At 40.1% G+C, this 16,335-nt stretch overlaps 1 protein-coding gene across 3 annotated transcripts in view; it reads right to left on the bottom strand.

Moving 5' to 3' along the window:
• Positions 1 to 4,145: 4,145 nt before the first annotated feature.
• LOC129768828 (opsin Rh4) overlaps positions 4,146 to 16,335 on the bottom strand; it is a 276,388-nt gene continuing 264,198 nt past the window's right edge. For 2 of the 3 annotated variants that reach the window (XM_055770739.1, XM_055770738.1), the window contains exons 5-6: positions 12,935 to 13,065; positions 4,146 to 12,872 (exon numbers count right to left, since the gene is read on the bottom strand). In XM_055770739.1, coding sequence (XP_055626714.1) covers positions 11,944 to 12,872; positions 12,935 to 13,065 — 1,060 coding nt within the window. In that variant the 3' untranslated portion in view covers positions 4,146 to 11,943. The remainder of the gene's footprint in view (positions 12,873 to 12,934; positions 13,066 to 16,335) is intronic. The other variant, XM_055770740.1, reaches the window with a different exon arrangement.

The raw sequence follows: 16,335 nt of genomic DNA on the forward strand, positions 1-16,335 counted from the left end.
ACATGAGCCCTGGGGGAGGCCCATGTAAGAGACCCGACTTACTGCCGAATCTCCGTGAGAAAAGTTCAAATGTTTCTCACAAAGCAAGTTATATAACATATTATTCAATAGAGGCGGCAGACCCCGAGAGTGTAATTTGTCTGACAAAACCTCTATTGAAACAGAATCAAAGGCCCCCTTTATGTCCAAGAATACTGAAGCCATTTGTTTTTTTTCGGCGTAAGCCATTTGAATTTCTGAAGAAAGCAACGCAAGACAATCATTCGTCCCCTTGCCCCTGCGGAACCCATATTGTGTATCTGAGAGTAGGCCATTCGTTTCAACCCATCGATCAAGGCGAAACAAGATCATTTTCTCCAACAATTTCCGTATACAAGACAGCATTGCTATTGGGCGGTACGAATTGAAGTCGGACGCGGCCTTTCCGGGTTTTTGAATAGCTATAACTCGTACTTGTCTCCAATCATCTGGAACAATATTATTCTCCAGAAACCGATTGAATAAATTCAACAAGCGATGTTTCGCCACATCAGGGAGGTTTTTCAGCAAGTTGAACTTAATTCTATCCGATCCCGGAGCAGAATTGTTACATGAGAGCAGAGCAAGAGAGAATTCTACCATCGAAAACTCGGAATCAAGATCGCACCTATCTTGTGGTATATCTCGAACAATTTTTTGCACAGGAGCGGAATCAGGACAAACTTTCCGTGCAAAATTAAAAATCCATCGATGTGAATATTCTTCGCTTTCATTCGTTGAAGAGCGATTTCTCATGTTTCGAGCCACTTTCCATAATTTTTTCATTGACGTTTCTCGTGACAAACCTCCCACGAAATTTCGCCAATAAGCACGTTTTTTCCCTTTGATTAAGTTTTTAAATTGATCTTCAAGGGCTAAATACGTTTGAAAATTTTCAGGGGTTCCACGTTTCCGAAAAGCTTTAAATGCATTCGATTTTTCTACATAAAGCTTGGAACATTGGCTATCCCACCATAGATTGGGACGCCTTCGGGAAATGGTGGAACCTGGGATGGGTTTCGTTTGAGCGCGAACCGCGCTGTCATAGATCAAACGAGAAAGGAAGTTATACTCCTCCAATGGAGGTAAACCATCTCTGGAATTGATGGCTAGAGCAATCGCGTCCGCATATTTTTTCCAGTCAATGTGTCTTGTGAGGTCATATGCCATGTTTATAGATTCAGAAGAATTCGACCCAATGGTGATGGAAATTTTGATTGGCAAGTGATCACTACCGTTGGGGTCCTGGATTACATTCCACTTGCAATCTAACGATAGTGAATTCGAGCAAAGCGAGAGGTCAAGAGCACTTGGGTTAGCAGGAGGTTTAGGTACACGTGTTGTTTCCCCAGTGTTCAAAACGGTCATATTGAAGCTGTTACAAAGGTCATATATCAACAATGAACGATTGTCGTCGTACTGTTCCCCCCAGGCAGTTCCGTGAGAGTTGAAGTCTCCCAAGATCAATCGTGGCTCAGGAAGGAGTGAGCACATGTCATCAAGTTGTTTGCGGCTAACCGCAGCTCTCGGAGGCCAATACAAGCTGACAATACAGAGGTCTTTGCCTCTGATGTTTGCATGACAAGCAACAGCTTCGATCCCTCCAATAGGTGGAAGGTCAATTCTAAAAAATGAGTGGCACTTATTGATCCTCAAAAGCACCCCTCCGTATCTATCATCACGGTCCAAGCGTATAATATTAAAATCGTGGAAAGAGATATCATCTCGCGAAGAAAGCCAAGTTTCGGACAGAGCAAAAACATCACAATTGTAGTTATGAATTAAAATTTTGAATGTATCCAATTTAGGGATAAGACTACGACAATTCCACTGTAAAACAGTGATATCTCCGACCTCTCTATTTGAATTAGACATCAAGAGAGATAATCATTGCAAGGAGGGGCCATGTTTGCATCAATTGTTGCAAAATTGTCTTTAATACTGGAAGCATTGAGATGACAATGGTTCTGATGGAGTCGGAAACATTAAAACACTTGAAGATTTGGTCCAAAAGGTCAGATAACTTTATAAATCCCGATTGGGAAGTTGAACTGGACGGAAAAATAGGGACAGTTGGGGTTTTTGATGTCCCCTCGAGTGCTGGGCCATTCGAAGGTGAATTATTCCCACGGAAACCAGGAGGAACCTGATTTTGCTTGTCCGCTGCACTCGATTTTTTAGGCATGCTAACAGGGGGTATCACCGGAGGGGCTTGTCCTTGAACTTTGGGAGTGGTCACATTTTTGCGCCGGGGATTCCCTTGGAAAATGAACGGTGTGCCCCCGTTAGCTGTGTCCGCTTCTATTTCGTCAACGGGCAACGTGGCGAAGACATTTTGTGTGTTGATTGGTTGTTGTTGTTGGGCCAGTGGAGAAGCGCCCTTTAAAATATCCGCAAAAGTGCGTTTCGAGCGTTCCTTCAAAGAGCGCTTCTGTTTCTCCCAGCGACTCTTGTAATTTTCACAAACTGAGAGCTCGTGTGGGGATCCCCCGCAATATGGACATTTATGCTCAGTCGCACTGCACGATTTCCCCTCATGTTGCTCTCCGCAAGTGGCACAGCGCTCCTTGTTGGCACAATAATCCGAAGTGTGACCAACTGACTTGCATTTGTTGCAAGTCATGGGCTTTGGCACGAAGAGTCGCACAGGTAGTCTCAATTTGTCCACCATAACGTAGTCAGGGAGGGCGGCACCAGCAAAGGTGACTCGAAACGAGTCGGACGGCGTAAATTTAGTTTGGTCCCCATCATGGGAAAGTTTCCCGAGTTGGCGACAGTCCAAGATTTTCACTTCCATTGAGGGGAGCTTCTTGAACTTGCCTTTTCCTTCTGCTTTTATTTGTTCGCTCGTCAGACCCGTTTCAGTTATCACCCCCTCAATTTCTACGTTATGGGAGGGTATAAATGTTCGATATTCGAGAGTGAAATGTTGATCAGCAACAATCTCGTTTGCGTGTTTCCGTTCATTCACGACAACTCGCAATTTGTTCGGTCTAACCCTGCGAATTTCAGATACAGAAGTGTATCTGGCCAGATCTTTCATGATCTGAATCACGTTAAGGTTTTTTCCTTTCGGTTTTGGCCGGAGGAAAACAACCCAAGGGCCAGTTCCAGGTGCATCTTCTGGATAAACTCTGACACGTGGAGCGGAGACAACAGAGGGGGAAGACGAGGACGAGGACGAGGACGAGGATGAGGATGAGGACGAGGACGAGGATTGGGTTGGATCGGAAGCATCAGAAGGGGGAAGCGAAATCGATGATGGGAGAGGGGGAGTGGAAGTAACAGTGGGTTGAGAAGGGAGGCTTGCAATTTTCTTAGAGGGGGGCTTGGTAGGATGAGCGGATTCGTCCCCAGAAGAATTATCTTCCTTATGAGGGACTCGTTTATGTTTTTTCCCAGATCTTGTATGAGATTCATTATCGGAGATCTCCATCTCTGGAGATCCTCCACTATTCTCCATTTTACAAAAATTTCTGTCTTATTTCTAAATTATTTTTGATTTTAACAATAATCTTAAAAAAAAAATAGCAAAAAAAAAAATTATGATAATAATATCAAACAATGAACAAATGAATTGAATAATAATATTAATAATAAATATGTGTACCTTAATATATAAGTTGTTCCAATAATGCGCTCTACTGCCCTAATCAGGGAGAGACAGAGGCTACGCGCTACGGAGACAACACAATAGCGCAAGAATAGCTTACGCAGCCACGTGATGATGAATCCCGTTTGCGACAGTCACGCGATGGCGATCCCGTTTTGCCGAATCAGTTCAACAGCCGCAATCCGGCTCGCTGCAAAAGCGCTGCTTTCTTTGTTCCTTCGTTCCACTTCACAAAAGGTCAGGTCGAAAGCGGACAGCAATGACCTTCACTCGTACACGATTCACTCGTACCAATAGCACAATAGCAAAAGTGGCAACGCACAATACCGACACTGAACTTTACTCGTCAAGAGTTGGATAGCGAATGAATTCTAATACTTACCTATACTTAAAACTCCATTTCCCAGATAGAAACGCAAGAAATTTATATAGGGTATTGCTCAACGGGTAAAAGAGAGATTTCGGATCAATTAAAATTCGATAAGGGTTATATACGATTTCAATCTTTCGAAAATATATTTTGTCTTCTTCCAACCAATCGTCATATAACAGCCGGAGTGATAAATTCTGTGACTAGTTTTTGAGATTCATTCTCTTCGTTGCAGCTCACCTGAGCGCGTTAAACTCTATACTATGATAACATGTTTCCGGTTTTACATTCAGTATTGGTTTATGTATTTATTTCTCTTGCTGAACTCTCGGTGGAGTTGGTTTCCTCTTTTTGTTGTAAAATTTGAACTCTTCTCGTTGATACCGATTTTAAACTCTTCGAATGGTACTTCCAACTTTGATTTGATATCACATTAATGCATGAACGACTAACATTTATTGCAATCTTTCTTAGTAATATATACTGGATTTGTTCTGTTAAGCTCACTCGAGGTTATTTGATATATGTTTCTATTCGCTCAATTCGCTGGTGTCGAATCGGTCATTCTGGAAAATGGAAATTGAACATCTTATCTTATGCTCTACTACACAGCGATATCGAATATTGTTTTGCTCCACTGACTAATATCGACTGAATGGTGTGAAAATTTCCAAAAAACAACAAACATAAAATTCGTGTGGTGGAATTCTGTCGGCGGAAACTTAGCTTTGGACAAACAATGCTGTCCCCGGGGAAGGGTACTAAATTTCATTCGAGAGAAAACGGAAACCGTTACCGCTCACACCGCCACGCGCGAGATTCGGCGTGGTCAGGCGAGATCTAAAGTCAAAGTCAAATTTTATATTCACCATCGGGCGGGATTGATTTCAATATGAATGCGGTTTATGTCTGGACTATTCGGGACTTCGGAGGTACAGTGTCGACATCTATAAACTGTGTAGTTGCAGTCAGCAAATTTTGAATGAAAATAATCACTCGATGTTCTTTCAATGCATGAAACACTTAGTCCTGAATCTTACTCAATAATTTTTCAAAAAATTTCCTAATATCAAACTATAAACTCATCATGAAACCTTTCTCATATACTATTTCCATTTTGAGATTTTATCACCACTTGGGGAAAACAGTTTCATGCATAATTTTTATTTCTAAACCGTGTTTATTCTTTGCAAAATTCCATCATCATATTTTTTATTAATTAATGCACGCGGATTGTTCCTTTCAGCTTCGAAGTCCCGAATGGGCATGTGATGGCGATGTGTCGACTATGGTACCTTTGGTATCGAACAAGTCTCTTAGTTTAGTATGTGTTTTTTTTTCGAATTTCGTTTACGCTTTACGTTTTTCTGGGTTTTGTTTTGCTAGTTCTAAGTTATTTGAGAGTGACTTTCTACGTTACGTAATACCCTAATCGAATGGTGATGGTTCACCAGTGTATTCTACTTAACGCCTAATATTGACGGACGCCTAACGGCTAGACGGTGGGTGTGTGAGAGAGAATGATGTGATTGTGGTTTATTTAATTTATAAAATGATTAATATTAAGGTAAATGATTCCGAATTGGATAGGATTCTCAAACAGAATGGAATAGAAGATTATTCCAGAGAAGCGCTAAAATGTAAAGGGAGGAACTGTCTTTGAAATTAGTTCGGAATTCACGGAAACGATCGGCTAGATGATGATGAGGGTTTCTTTCGACCCGTTGGAAAATATTGGTTAATTCTGATAAATGGGTGGTATGCGACCTTAACGATATTTCAAGTGGATCAGAGCTGTGCCTATATAAATAAACACTGTTCGGGTGGCGATGGGGGTAATTACTCTTGGAATTGCTGCCATTAAATGGAAAATAATAAAAATTAGATATGAAAACCACGCTGCTCAACGGAAAATAAAAATTAATCTGATGGTGAGATCTGAATAAAATTGACTCTGTAGGTAAACCCGATTGCCCCTGATTTTTCCAGTTATATGCAATATTTTGCAAATATTCCGATTTCCCTAGTATATACTTGTCATTTCTTACGTTTCGAGTCACCCTAATGCTGCGGACAACAAAACCGTTTTGCTTCTAAGTCAAACAACAAAACAAAACCGCTCAGCATACAGGAGACAGTCTGTGTCAAATTTCGCTTGTAGAATTTATGTACCACGTGTGCAGAAAAAGCACGAATTCAGACTCCTTCCTACCCCTCCGTGGACAAGCGTGGCATTGACTATACCACTCCCATGTTGTCAACGTGGATATTCTTCCATATATTTTAATTGAAAAAATGGAAGTAATTGCATTGTGCCAATATTCAATTTCAAATTAGTCAACATTCTAATTGGTCTTTGGTGTTTCTCTTATGATGATAAAAAACAAGAAAAAAAAATATTTCATGAAAAAAGCATTTACTTTTTTTTTGTTAATGCAGACTAGAAATCTTTCGATTCACTCGTTTCCGCAAATCATATATTCAAAAAATGAAGTAGCTAAAACTTCGAAAACTTCTCAAATGTACTTTGTTCAGCTACAGTATCTCAACTTGACTGTTGTTGTCAACGCAATACAAAACCTTTTCCGTCATTATTGGAACATTTTCAGAGGACGCGTTCCAAAAAAATAGGAAAATAGGTTTTATTAACAAATTCCCAACGACCATTCTGTATTAAATATCAAAATGACATGTGTGGCAAAATTTCACTAGACAATTCTCGACTCTGCTTCACTTTCACGGCCTGCAACATTGTAATTGTTTTATTCTAATTATAATCTTAAATCAAATAATGTTTTTTGAAAAAAAAATCAATAAAAAAAATTATTTAATGAAGCTTTTTTTAGTAGAAGCGGTTGTTTTCTATTCTTTGATTTTTCCCATTAACATTGTCCGAAAAAATTTTTGTATGGTTCTTCAGTTTGTTCCAAAATCTACTTATGCAATATTGATTACACATCTTCCTACCAATATATCTTGAGTTTATAAATATGTGAAATCGATGACTGTAGGAAAAGCTAGGCTATGGCAACTGTATGAAATGGTGGGTATGGAAATCTATTTGATCATAAATGTAATAATCCCATTATGATAACTGATAATAAGCCCAAAATACTACTCCTTAAAAATCGCTTTTCGAGAACATTCGAGAGAACTAACGACAAATGACAAATACATATCTGCTTTTCTAATGGTTTTGACGTGGAGATTTGATTGATTCCATCCAACATTAGGATTGCACCCTTAATGATCATACTGAAATTAGAAACATTTCTTCGGTGACTTCAAAGGACTGTAAAATAGTAAAACTGCATAATCAAGCAAAAGTTCTTGTAATCGTAAAATCACAATTGAATCAATAACCTACAATCATATGAAACGCATGAAATAACATCTGAAGAAAATTATTTGACAATAGAATCATTCGCCCGCAAAAAAAACCCCCCCGAGAAACGAGTGTCTATCGAAAAGAGTTTTTCTTTGATACTTTTGAAATGATTTAGCGCAATTGAATGTTGTTTAAATTGAAGGTAATCGAGGTACTATTAAAAAAATGTGTCGAAAACATTCAAATGAAGCAACAATCAATAGATTTAGGCATACTTCTTCGCTGAACTTTGACTGCGAGATACTAACAGGTCTTCAATAAAAAATTAGAATGATTTCAATAACTTTCTGAAAAAAAAAGTAAAGAGCGTATTTTTTTTCTCACTGCGAAAACTACTCTCTGAGCTCTCTAGAAACGGGTTGCTCTTTTTTTTCGCTCGGGTGCTGTCAGTTCTTGGAAACGCGTGAAAGTCAAGGCAAGAAGCTTACAGTAGACCACTTTCGAGACGAAAATGTGCCGGTGAGCACTGTTGACCGGATCTTGGCATCCCGGGACGTCGAGCGGAAGAGTTTGCGTGACGCCGGCCGAAAATTTCGCTGCTCCCATTCCTACATCCACAGAACCCACAAGCAGGAGGGCTTCGTCTGTCTGAAAAAGACTAGGTTCTCAGAGTACACGGATGAGCAGATAGCGACCGTGAAATCCACACATCCCCCGGGGTGAAGTACAAATGCAAGCACAAGTTTGAGAAGAAAGTTACGCTGTATATTGCAATCTCCGACAAAGGAATTTCAAAGCCCTGGTTTTACAAGCTGAGCGGACTTGCCATCAACCAGTAGGTGTACCAGGAGGAGTGTCTGGAGAGGATTCTGGTTCCGTTCTTAGAGGAGCATCATTCTGATGGGAAATACGTCTTCTGGCCGGACAAGGCGTCTTCCCATTACACCAAGAAGACGTTGGTGTATCTCGATGGAAAACAAATACCGTACGTATCGAAGGAACGGAACGCGACCAACTTACCCCAGTGCCGTCCGATCGCGTATCACTCAAATTTTTTTCAATCCAATTACATATCATTTACCACTATTCTCCTTCTCGCTCTTAAAGTGTCCACATAGAATATGTACAGCCTCTTAGTGCTTTGAAATTATTCTAATAACTTTCGTTCGTTCGTCTAAAGCTGTCGGGTTTACTCCGACAGGGTGTTGATTTTACCCGCACTTCGATTTATTCCATCTACACTCTGTCCAACTTCTATAAGACCAGGTGATGATCTTGCTGATTTGTATCATTGTAAACAAACAATGCTTCAATTTATATTCTAGTGTGTAGGTATCGGTGACTACTACACACTGTTTGATTTTCATATATGTATGTGTAAGCACTGAGCGTAAACGAATGTTGTTGTATTTTTCAAGTGTCAAGTTTCTATAAGACCAGTTACATTTTTTGTTGTTTTAGTTGTTTTGATCAATAAATCTGGAAAATGCCGAAGGGAAAAGTGCTCACGGAGAGAGAAGAAAGATAAATTGAGGCATTTAACCAAGAAAATGTTGGTATCAGAGAAATTGCTCGTCGGATTGGACGATTGCATTAAGTAGTGCTCAATTATTTGGCGAATCCTCAAGGTAGGAGAGAACTCCACGTAAATCGAAACTCTCTTACCGGGAGATGATGATGAAATCAAGCGGGAAATAGCTAGGACAGCTTCGAATACCTCAAAATCGCTTATGCAAATGAAGCAATATTTCAATTTAAATGTTACTCGGGTGACAATTTGTCAAGTTTTGACAAAAAATCCTCACAAAAAAAGGGGTTTAAAAGGTTAAAGCTCCTCATCTTACACCATCTTACATCGGAAGACGTCTGAGTTTTGCGGAGCTCACATGAACCGACAGTGGGACAAGGTATGTTGTGACAAAGAATGTTTCCAAAGTAATACATTTTTCTATATACCATAACGAAAAGTTCTTCAATGTATAGGTTATTTTCACTGACGAAAAAAAGTTCAATTTGGATGGTCATGATGGTTTGAACGGGTACTGACGTGATATACGGAAGAAGGAACAGTATTTTTCAACCAGGAAGTTTGGTGAAGGCTCGTGCACGATTTGGGCGGGATTCTGTGCAACCGGAAAGCTCAAGATAGCTTTCTCATCATTCAAGGATTACATACATTTTCTGAAACTACCAGCAAGGGAACTAAGCAATTTCGGAAACATGGAAAAATATCGAGATACCCGTTCAGCAGAATTTGATTAATAGTATTCCAACACGAATTTTCCAGGTGGCAAGTTTGCAAATTATTGACATGTAAAAAAGCCGATCGTTTGATAATTTTCATTGATTCTTCTTCTTCTTCAATGGCACTAACGTTCCTAGAGGAACTTCGCCGTCTCAACGTAGTATTACTTGCGTCATTTTTATTAGTACTTAGTTGAGATTTCTATGCCAAATAACACGCCTTGAATGCATTCTGAGTGGCAAGCTCTAGAATACGCGTGATCACAGTGCAAGTCGGAGGAAATTTCTTTGACAAAAAATTCCCCCGACCAGAACGGGAATCGAACCCGAACACCCGGCATGTTAGTTATGACGCTAACCACTCGGCCACGGGAGCACAATTTCATTGAATTTTCACACAATTGAATTTTCATTTTCATTGATAATACTTGTGAATTTTGAATGGTCTTATAGAAACTGGACAACTGAAATTATCATATTTGAACACAATAAATAAACAAACAACTCTTTTGAACGAAATTGACGTTAAATATACTTTATTCTAAGCATTCAACAATGCATGAATGTATCTTGTTAAAATTATAACTGTTTGTGTTGCAACGAAATAGAATCAGGGTGGTCTTATAGAAGACAGAGTGTATAAACATACTTTTTTGCACTACATCAATATTGGAGTTTTACTCAATAAATGCTGTAGAATGGTTCATGTTGAGTTTAAGAGAGGTTCTGTAATTATTGGAAGTCGAAGAATCATGAGAGGACTCGGAAATATGGGAAAATTCTTAGGGTGTCAGTTTTACCCTAATTTCCCTTATTTGTTTAGGACTGATTATCGGAAGCGCAATCCACAGTTAATTGTTGCAAACAAGGAATGGTGCAAATGCGGATTTTATAATATTTCACAAACTCGGAACCTAAGGAATGTTCATTTTATAAAACGGACAACTTTGACGATAAAACTTCAACGTTTAACCCAAATTTCTTCAAAATCTTCATTCATCATGTAGTTAATTTTGTTGACGTTGTGCTGGGGTTTTGGATTTGGTGCCAAAACAGTTTAATTTCGCAAAATGGCACGCATTGATCAAGATAACTGTTTTATGGTTATTCAAAAACACAGTTCCAAGGGATTATCCTGTAGAAATATTGCAAAACTTGTGAAAAAGCCGATAAATCTGACTCTGTACGGAAAATTACCAAAAAACTCAAGGTTAGCGTCGGAACCGTCCGAAATATCAAACAAAGGACCAACATCAGAATCTACAACTAACAGAAGACACTGAAACGAACTGTGGAACAGCATGAACGGGCAAAGGAGCGATGCCAGAGGTTGGATACGATCCTGGAAAAGCGATGAAATTGTTGCATCGCAGTTGATGAAACTTATTGCGAACTAGACACAACCAGACTCAACACAGAACCCCACCGACTTTCTGGCCTGATTGTATCCGCTCAATACGCTGCTGCCACCCTCAAACTGCTGGATAAATACAAGATCAAAATCGTCGAAAAAGCTAAAAATCCACCAAATTATCCAGAACTACGTTCGATTGAACTTGATTGGGCAATTATTACCTTCAGAAGAATGGTAGAGCACAGCACAGTCAATCGATGAGTTCATGAAAATGTGGTCATCTGCAAGCTGAAAAGTTTACCCGGATACTGTGAAGAGGCTTATGGGAGGAGTTCGAGGAAAAGTTCACCAGTTTTATCATTAGGTCAGGTTTTTCATCTTGTTCTTTTTGTAGAGTAATAGACCTTCATTCTACAGAAAAAGAAACGCGTACAAATTGGTTGCAAACCCCGAGGTGCAGCTGGGAGGCGGTCTGCTTCTGCTGTTTATTTTACCAATTTCCGCGGAAAGGCAAACCCAAAGAAGCGCTAATTTTCACTAATCTCGGGTAATTAAGATGTAAACAGCGTTCGCTGAAAATCCAATTATCCGTCAACAAACTGGGTTGTACTTTCATCCGTTTTCGATCGTTTCGCGTGAAAAACTAAGCATCGTGAGACGATAATGAATCACAGTTGAAACAATCGTGTGCAATGCACTGATTCAATTAGAAGATGGTGGGGTAAATTAATCTGGAATGAGAAGTAATGAGTGGGGGATCAGTAGGAATTGGCGTCAGTTATAGAATTTTATAACAACAGTACGCGCATCCAGAGCGTTAGCGCTTATCGTACTCGAAATAGGTTAGCTCACAACCCTAACAAGTCTCTATCGTATATTAAAATATTATCACAAGAAGGCACTTCTTCACATAATTCCTGATTGGTCCCTTTCCCCTCCCCCTAGAGAGCGGAGATGTCTTCGTCCGTGGACGTTTCGTGAATCGATTGTAGATGTGGCCGGACGGATGGCCGGTCCTAGTGGTGGCCGGTGGTCTTGCTCTCGGTCAGATCGATTGAAACGGACAGTGACGTATCGTCGGCCGCTGAAATAGAAGATTGAGCCCGTTGAAGTCCACCTTTACGGTTAGCGGCCAGGTTTACGCTATAGGCCGGTGCAGGTGCCGACGCTTCCTGTTCGTCATCCTTACCTGATTTGGGCCCAATCGTTACCCGTTCGCTCACCTCGGAATCACCCATTCGGGAGGCGTTCCGGTTGTAACGGGAGGTCTGATACTGCGAATTGCCCATGTCCTGCTGTCCTCTGCAGAACATTTTGCGCAGCTCCTGCCGGTAGCGAGGATGGTTCATGGCGTAGAAGTACGGATCGATACAGGCTGCAGTCTTGGCCAGGATGGCGGGGATCATCGACCCGAGGGGAGTCAGTGCACTCTCGTATCCGAACACGCCCAGCATGGAAACAACAGCATACGGGGTCCATGCGATAAACCACAGCCCGATGATGCCGATCACCACTCCGGCCAGTTTGATTTCAGTCTTGTTCTTGTTTTTGCTCGATTGGATGCTGTTCGCTCCGATGACAACTCGAAGGATCGCTACGTAGCAGTAGGTGATCGCGAGGAACGGCACTACCCAGGCGAAGATGAAGTACAAGAACATAAACACGCGGGCATTCCAGGAGCGGTCCAAATAGTCGAAGCTGCACGCCGTCAGGAATCCCTCCGGAGTGTACCGGCTAAGGCCTACGTCGAACGCGGGAATCGCCGCAAAGATGAACGAGTAGATCCAGCTGAAAACGATCATCACCATCACCTTTAGTCGGGTGGTCGACCGGTTCGGGTTCAGCGGGTAGACAACCACGTTGTATCGGTCGATCGAGATCATAGTCAGGGTAACGATGGCTAGGGTTCCACCGTAGGCTCCTAGCAGCGCGTAGACTGTGCACCCTGTAATAGAAAGGCAAAAGGTAATGCGAGATTGTGTGGCAACAATTAACGGGTTATTTCACATGTATTTCCGATGGCAGGGCCCTGGTGGAAACTGTTGTACACGAAGAGAGGTGCTTCCAGCATGATGACGAAGTCGGATATAGCCAAGTTGATGACCAAATAGTTGGCTGGCGTCCGGAGGGTCTTGAATCTGAAATGAGAAATATAATGACGGATTAGTACACACATAGTTGGGTGTTACGATTAGAACTCATTTCTTTTAATTGTATATTTAAAAAAATCTAAATACTCTTCTTTTTGTAGATATGCGCGTACTGAACGTTGCCACTATTTTGATTTTGACACTTACCCTTCAGTTATCAAAATGGCGTCCAAGAGAAGAGCAACGTATTAAAATTTAAGTCGCAAAAATCCGACCTACTCCCATGTCTAGTTAGCGAAATCATTCAAACTGACCAAATCAACTGTCATCAACCCAATAACAAACTAATCAAACTAAAAAACGAACCGGACAGCGAATTATAAGAAGGTAGTGTTCCTAAATCGCGACAATGAACAAAAAACACAGTTCTGAATTAAAAATAAGGTTTCCGATGAGCATCAATGAGAATGAGAATGAGCATCAGAATTTTATTTCAATAAAATCAAAAACAAATTTCGTGTTACTCTTGTATGGATAAAAAACAATGTTTACCTTTTTTTAACACTCTTATACTCGCGCATTGGTCTGTCAGACCGAGAAATCAATAATTCGTTCATTTCTCAGAAAATATCAACACTACGACTTTGCGATTCTCTCTAGCTTCGTTATTCGTCGTTCGTCATCGTTTAGCGTATCGCATGTGTTGGCACAATGGGGACGTGTGCCACTTTTTTAACACTTCCGGTCTGACACACCGACGCGAGTATAGGAGTAACTTTTTTGGACAAGTGCCTTTTTTCATATTCTAGAATATTGTTGAATGAAATGTATAAATTAATGTTAGTGGCGTGGAATATTTATTGAATCTAATGCATAAGATCATTACCGGACTATTCTTATTTGATTTCAGTCCCTTTCGTAACTGGATTGAACGGATCCATATATTAACTATTCGTCGTTAGATTCATTCGTTCAAAAGCAAAATATAAATGTTTGACTTTCGTATAGTTATTCGCTAAATATAATGGTCATACATATACTCACTTGTGAAAGAAAGGAAATTCCTAGAAATCCTTTTATATCATCTTTTCATGCCCCATCTGAAAAAAGGCATTAATTCATAGTTTACCAAGAATACAGAGACAAAGACTATTAGAAATATACAAACTTTATATTCCAGAGCCTTTGTCATCTGGTAATTATCCAGAAGGTCGTTATACATTCTTCTTTTTGATAAAAGACCCGAAAAATACGCAACAACTGCATGAAATGTAAAAAAAAATGTTTGTTTCGAGCATGCAGTTATGCTATGTTCTGATTCTTACTCCAATTATACCACAATCGATGAATACGTTTTTATGTTATTTCACAGCTCTTCATACTTCCATGAATTATATTCAGTTGCTTACATCAGCTTATATCAGTGAAAAATTCGAATTTCGTTATTTGTGTTGGAGTATCAAAAATTACTCTGTTTTGAGGAGGCTGAATTAGATGACTATTAAAACATAATTAACGACGAAGAAAACATTTTTTTTGAGTTTTTTCATTCAATCATACCCTCTCCTTCAAATAAATACCGATAAAGCCTGAAAAATACACAATGGCAACATTACAGAGAAGTTCAATTTCCGGTCTGTGACACCGTGCGCGAGTATACGTGTTATGATTTTGCACGCGAGTACAGGAGGGTTAAACAATGAAATGTAAAATCATGTCAACGTTGTTGCGATATAACAAAAACTATTCGTTTCCAAGCACATTGGCAAAAACAAATTGTATCAGATACTTTTCGCTACTTTATTGGGGTGTTCTGATATACATTATGCATTTGCCAGGAGAAAGCATGAACAGCACATTTTTTCCATTTCTATCCTTCTTACAGGATCCGTTGTGGATGAACGTCTTGCACGATGCTGCGGTGATGATTTTCCCTTTTTTTTGTTCAATATTCATCAATGAAAGCAAACCAATAACTCGCAATTGAACAGTCGATCGTGACACTTTTCTCAGCCGCGCTATATTTTCACTCTTATTGATGCTGCAACGTGCATTAAGATTGCAATAAGCACGCAAAGCATCTGTACATCTGTGGTTTTGGGGCTGGGATACATTTTTTACGAACTCTTGTTTGCTTTCGCGCATCATCATTTCGCTGTAGATAACGAAATCAGCTGAAGATACGACGTGACAACGTCATCGCTGAGCTGTTGTTTGATATTCACGTTAACGTCCGATGTATTACTTCTGTCTTCACGAATTTGTTTTGATAGAACTCCGTTGTAGTTAAGACCCATTCCATAAGGTTATGCATCAAAGAATCAAATTTAAGATCTAGTTTTAGAAGCAAAATTCATAACGTTATCTGAATAAACCAGCCGGGTGCTATGATTGGTGCTCAGATCGTTAGGAAAATTTCAAGCAGATCTGTCAGTGGGGAACCCGATTCAAGGCAAAACAAAGGGAAAATGTCAGGGGGGAACTCGATATGTTGGCTTCTGTCAGTTCAACAGGGGTTCTATTTGAACGTCACCGACGTGGAGTAAACACTAGTTATAATATGGAGAGGTTTCGTACAACATGTGAACCTGGAACGAATACAATTTGGGGAATATATTGGGTTGCTCGAGAAGTAATTGCCGATTTCACACATAAATAGCATTCACGGTGTTTTGAATTTTTGTTATGTCAATGTTATGATTTGTCTTCCGCTGACGTTTGTTAGCTGTCACTTTTAGTTTGCTTCGTCTTCTTCTGTAGGAGCATTGTACCACTGCGACCATTAGTTTGATCTATTGTAGTGCACTCCAGTTTGCTATGTATGCAGTGTCAGTTCGTTCCATCACTCAGGGAATAAGTGATAGTCGCACCAGGACTTTGCATATCCCCCCACGAAGGTATGACTTCCTTTATGAAGTTCCTTACCTGTTTTGGTTCAGCAGACCAAATCTCGTTAGGCATAAGAATGCCCTTTCCAAGAATTCGCAGTCTTTGCTGAATTAGTGTACTGCATTGACACAGTAAATGTTCTGAAGTCTCAGCTTCGAAATTGCAGAAACGACAGTTATCATCTGCCAGTTTTCCGATTTTTTTAAAGTGATACCTGCTCGGGCAGTGTCCGGTCAATAGACCGGTTAATGTACTCAAATCTGCCTTATTCAAGCTGAGTAGGTTGCGTGTTATTCTGTTACAAGGTGTAATGAATAATTTAGATTGTCTTGGTGTTGATAGAGCCCTCCAGTTGGCTTCAGTCATTGATATTTCCCAGGTTTTGAGCTCCGATTTCATGCATGATGTAGATACAGTCGAATTTCACTC

This window comes from Toxorhynchites rutilus, chromosome 2, assembly GCF_029784135.1.
Source record: "Toxorhynchites rutilus septentrionalis strain SRP chromosome 2, ASM2978413v1, whole genome shotgun sequence".
NCBI lineage: Eukaryota > Metazoa > Arthropoda > Insecta > Diptera > Culicidae > Toxorhynchites > Toxorhynchites rutilus.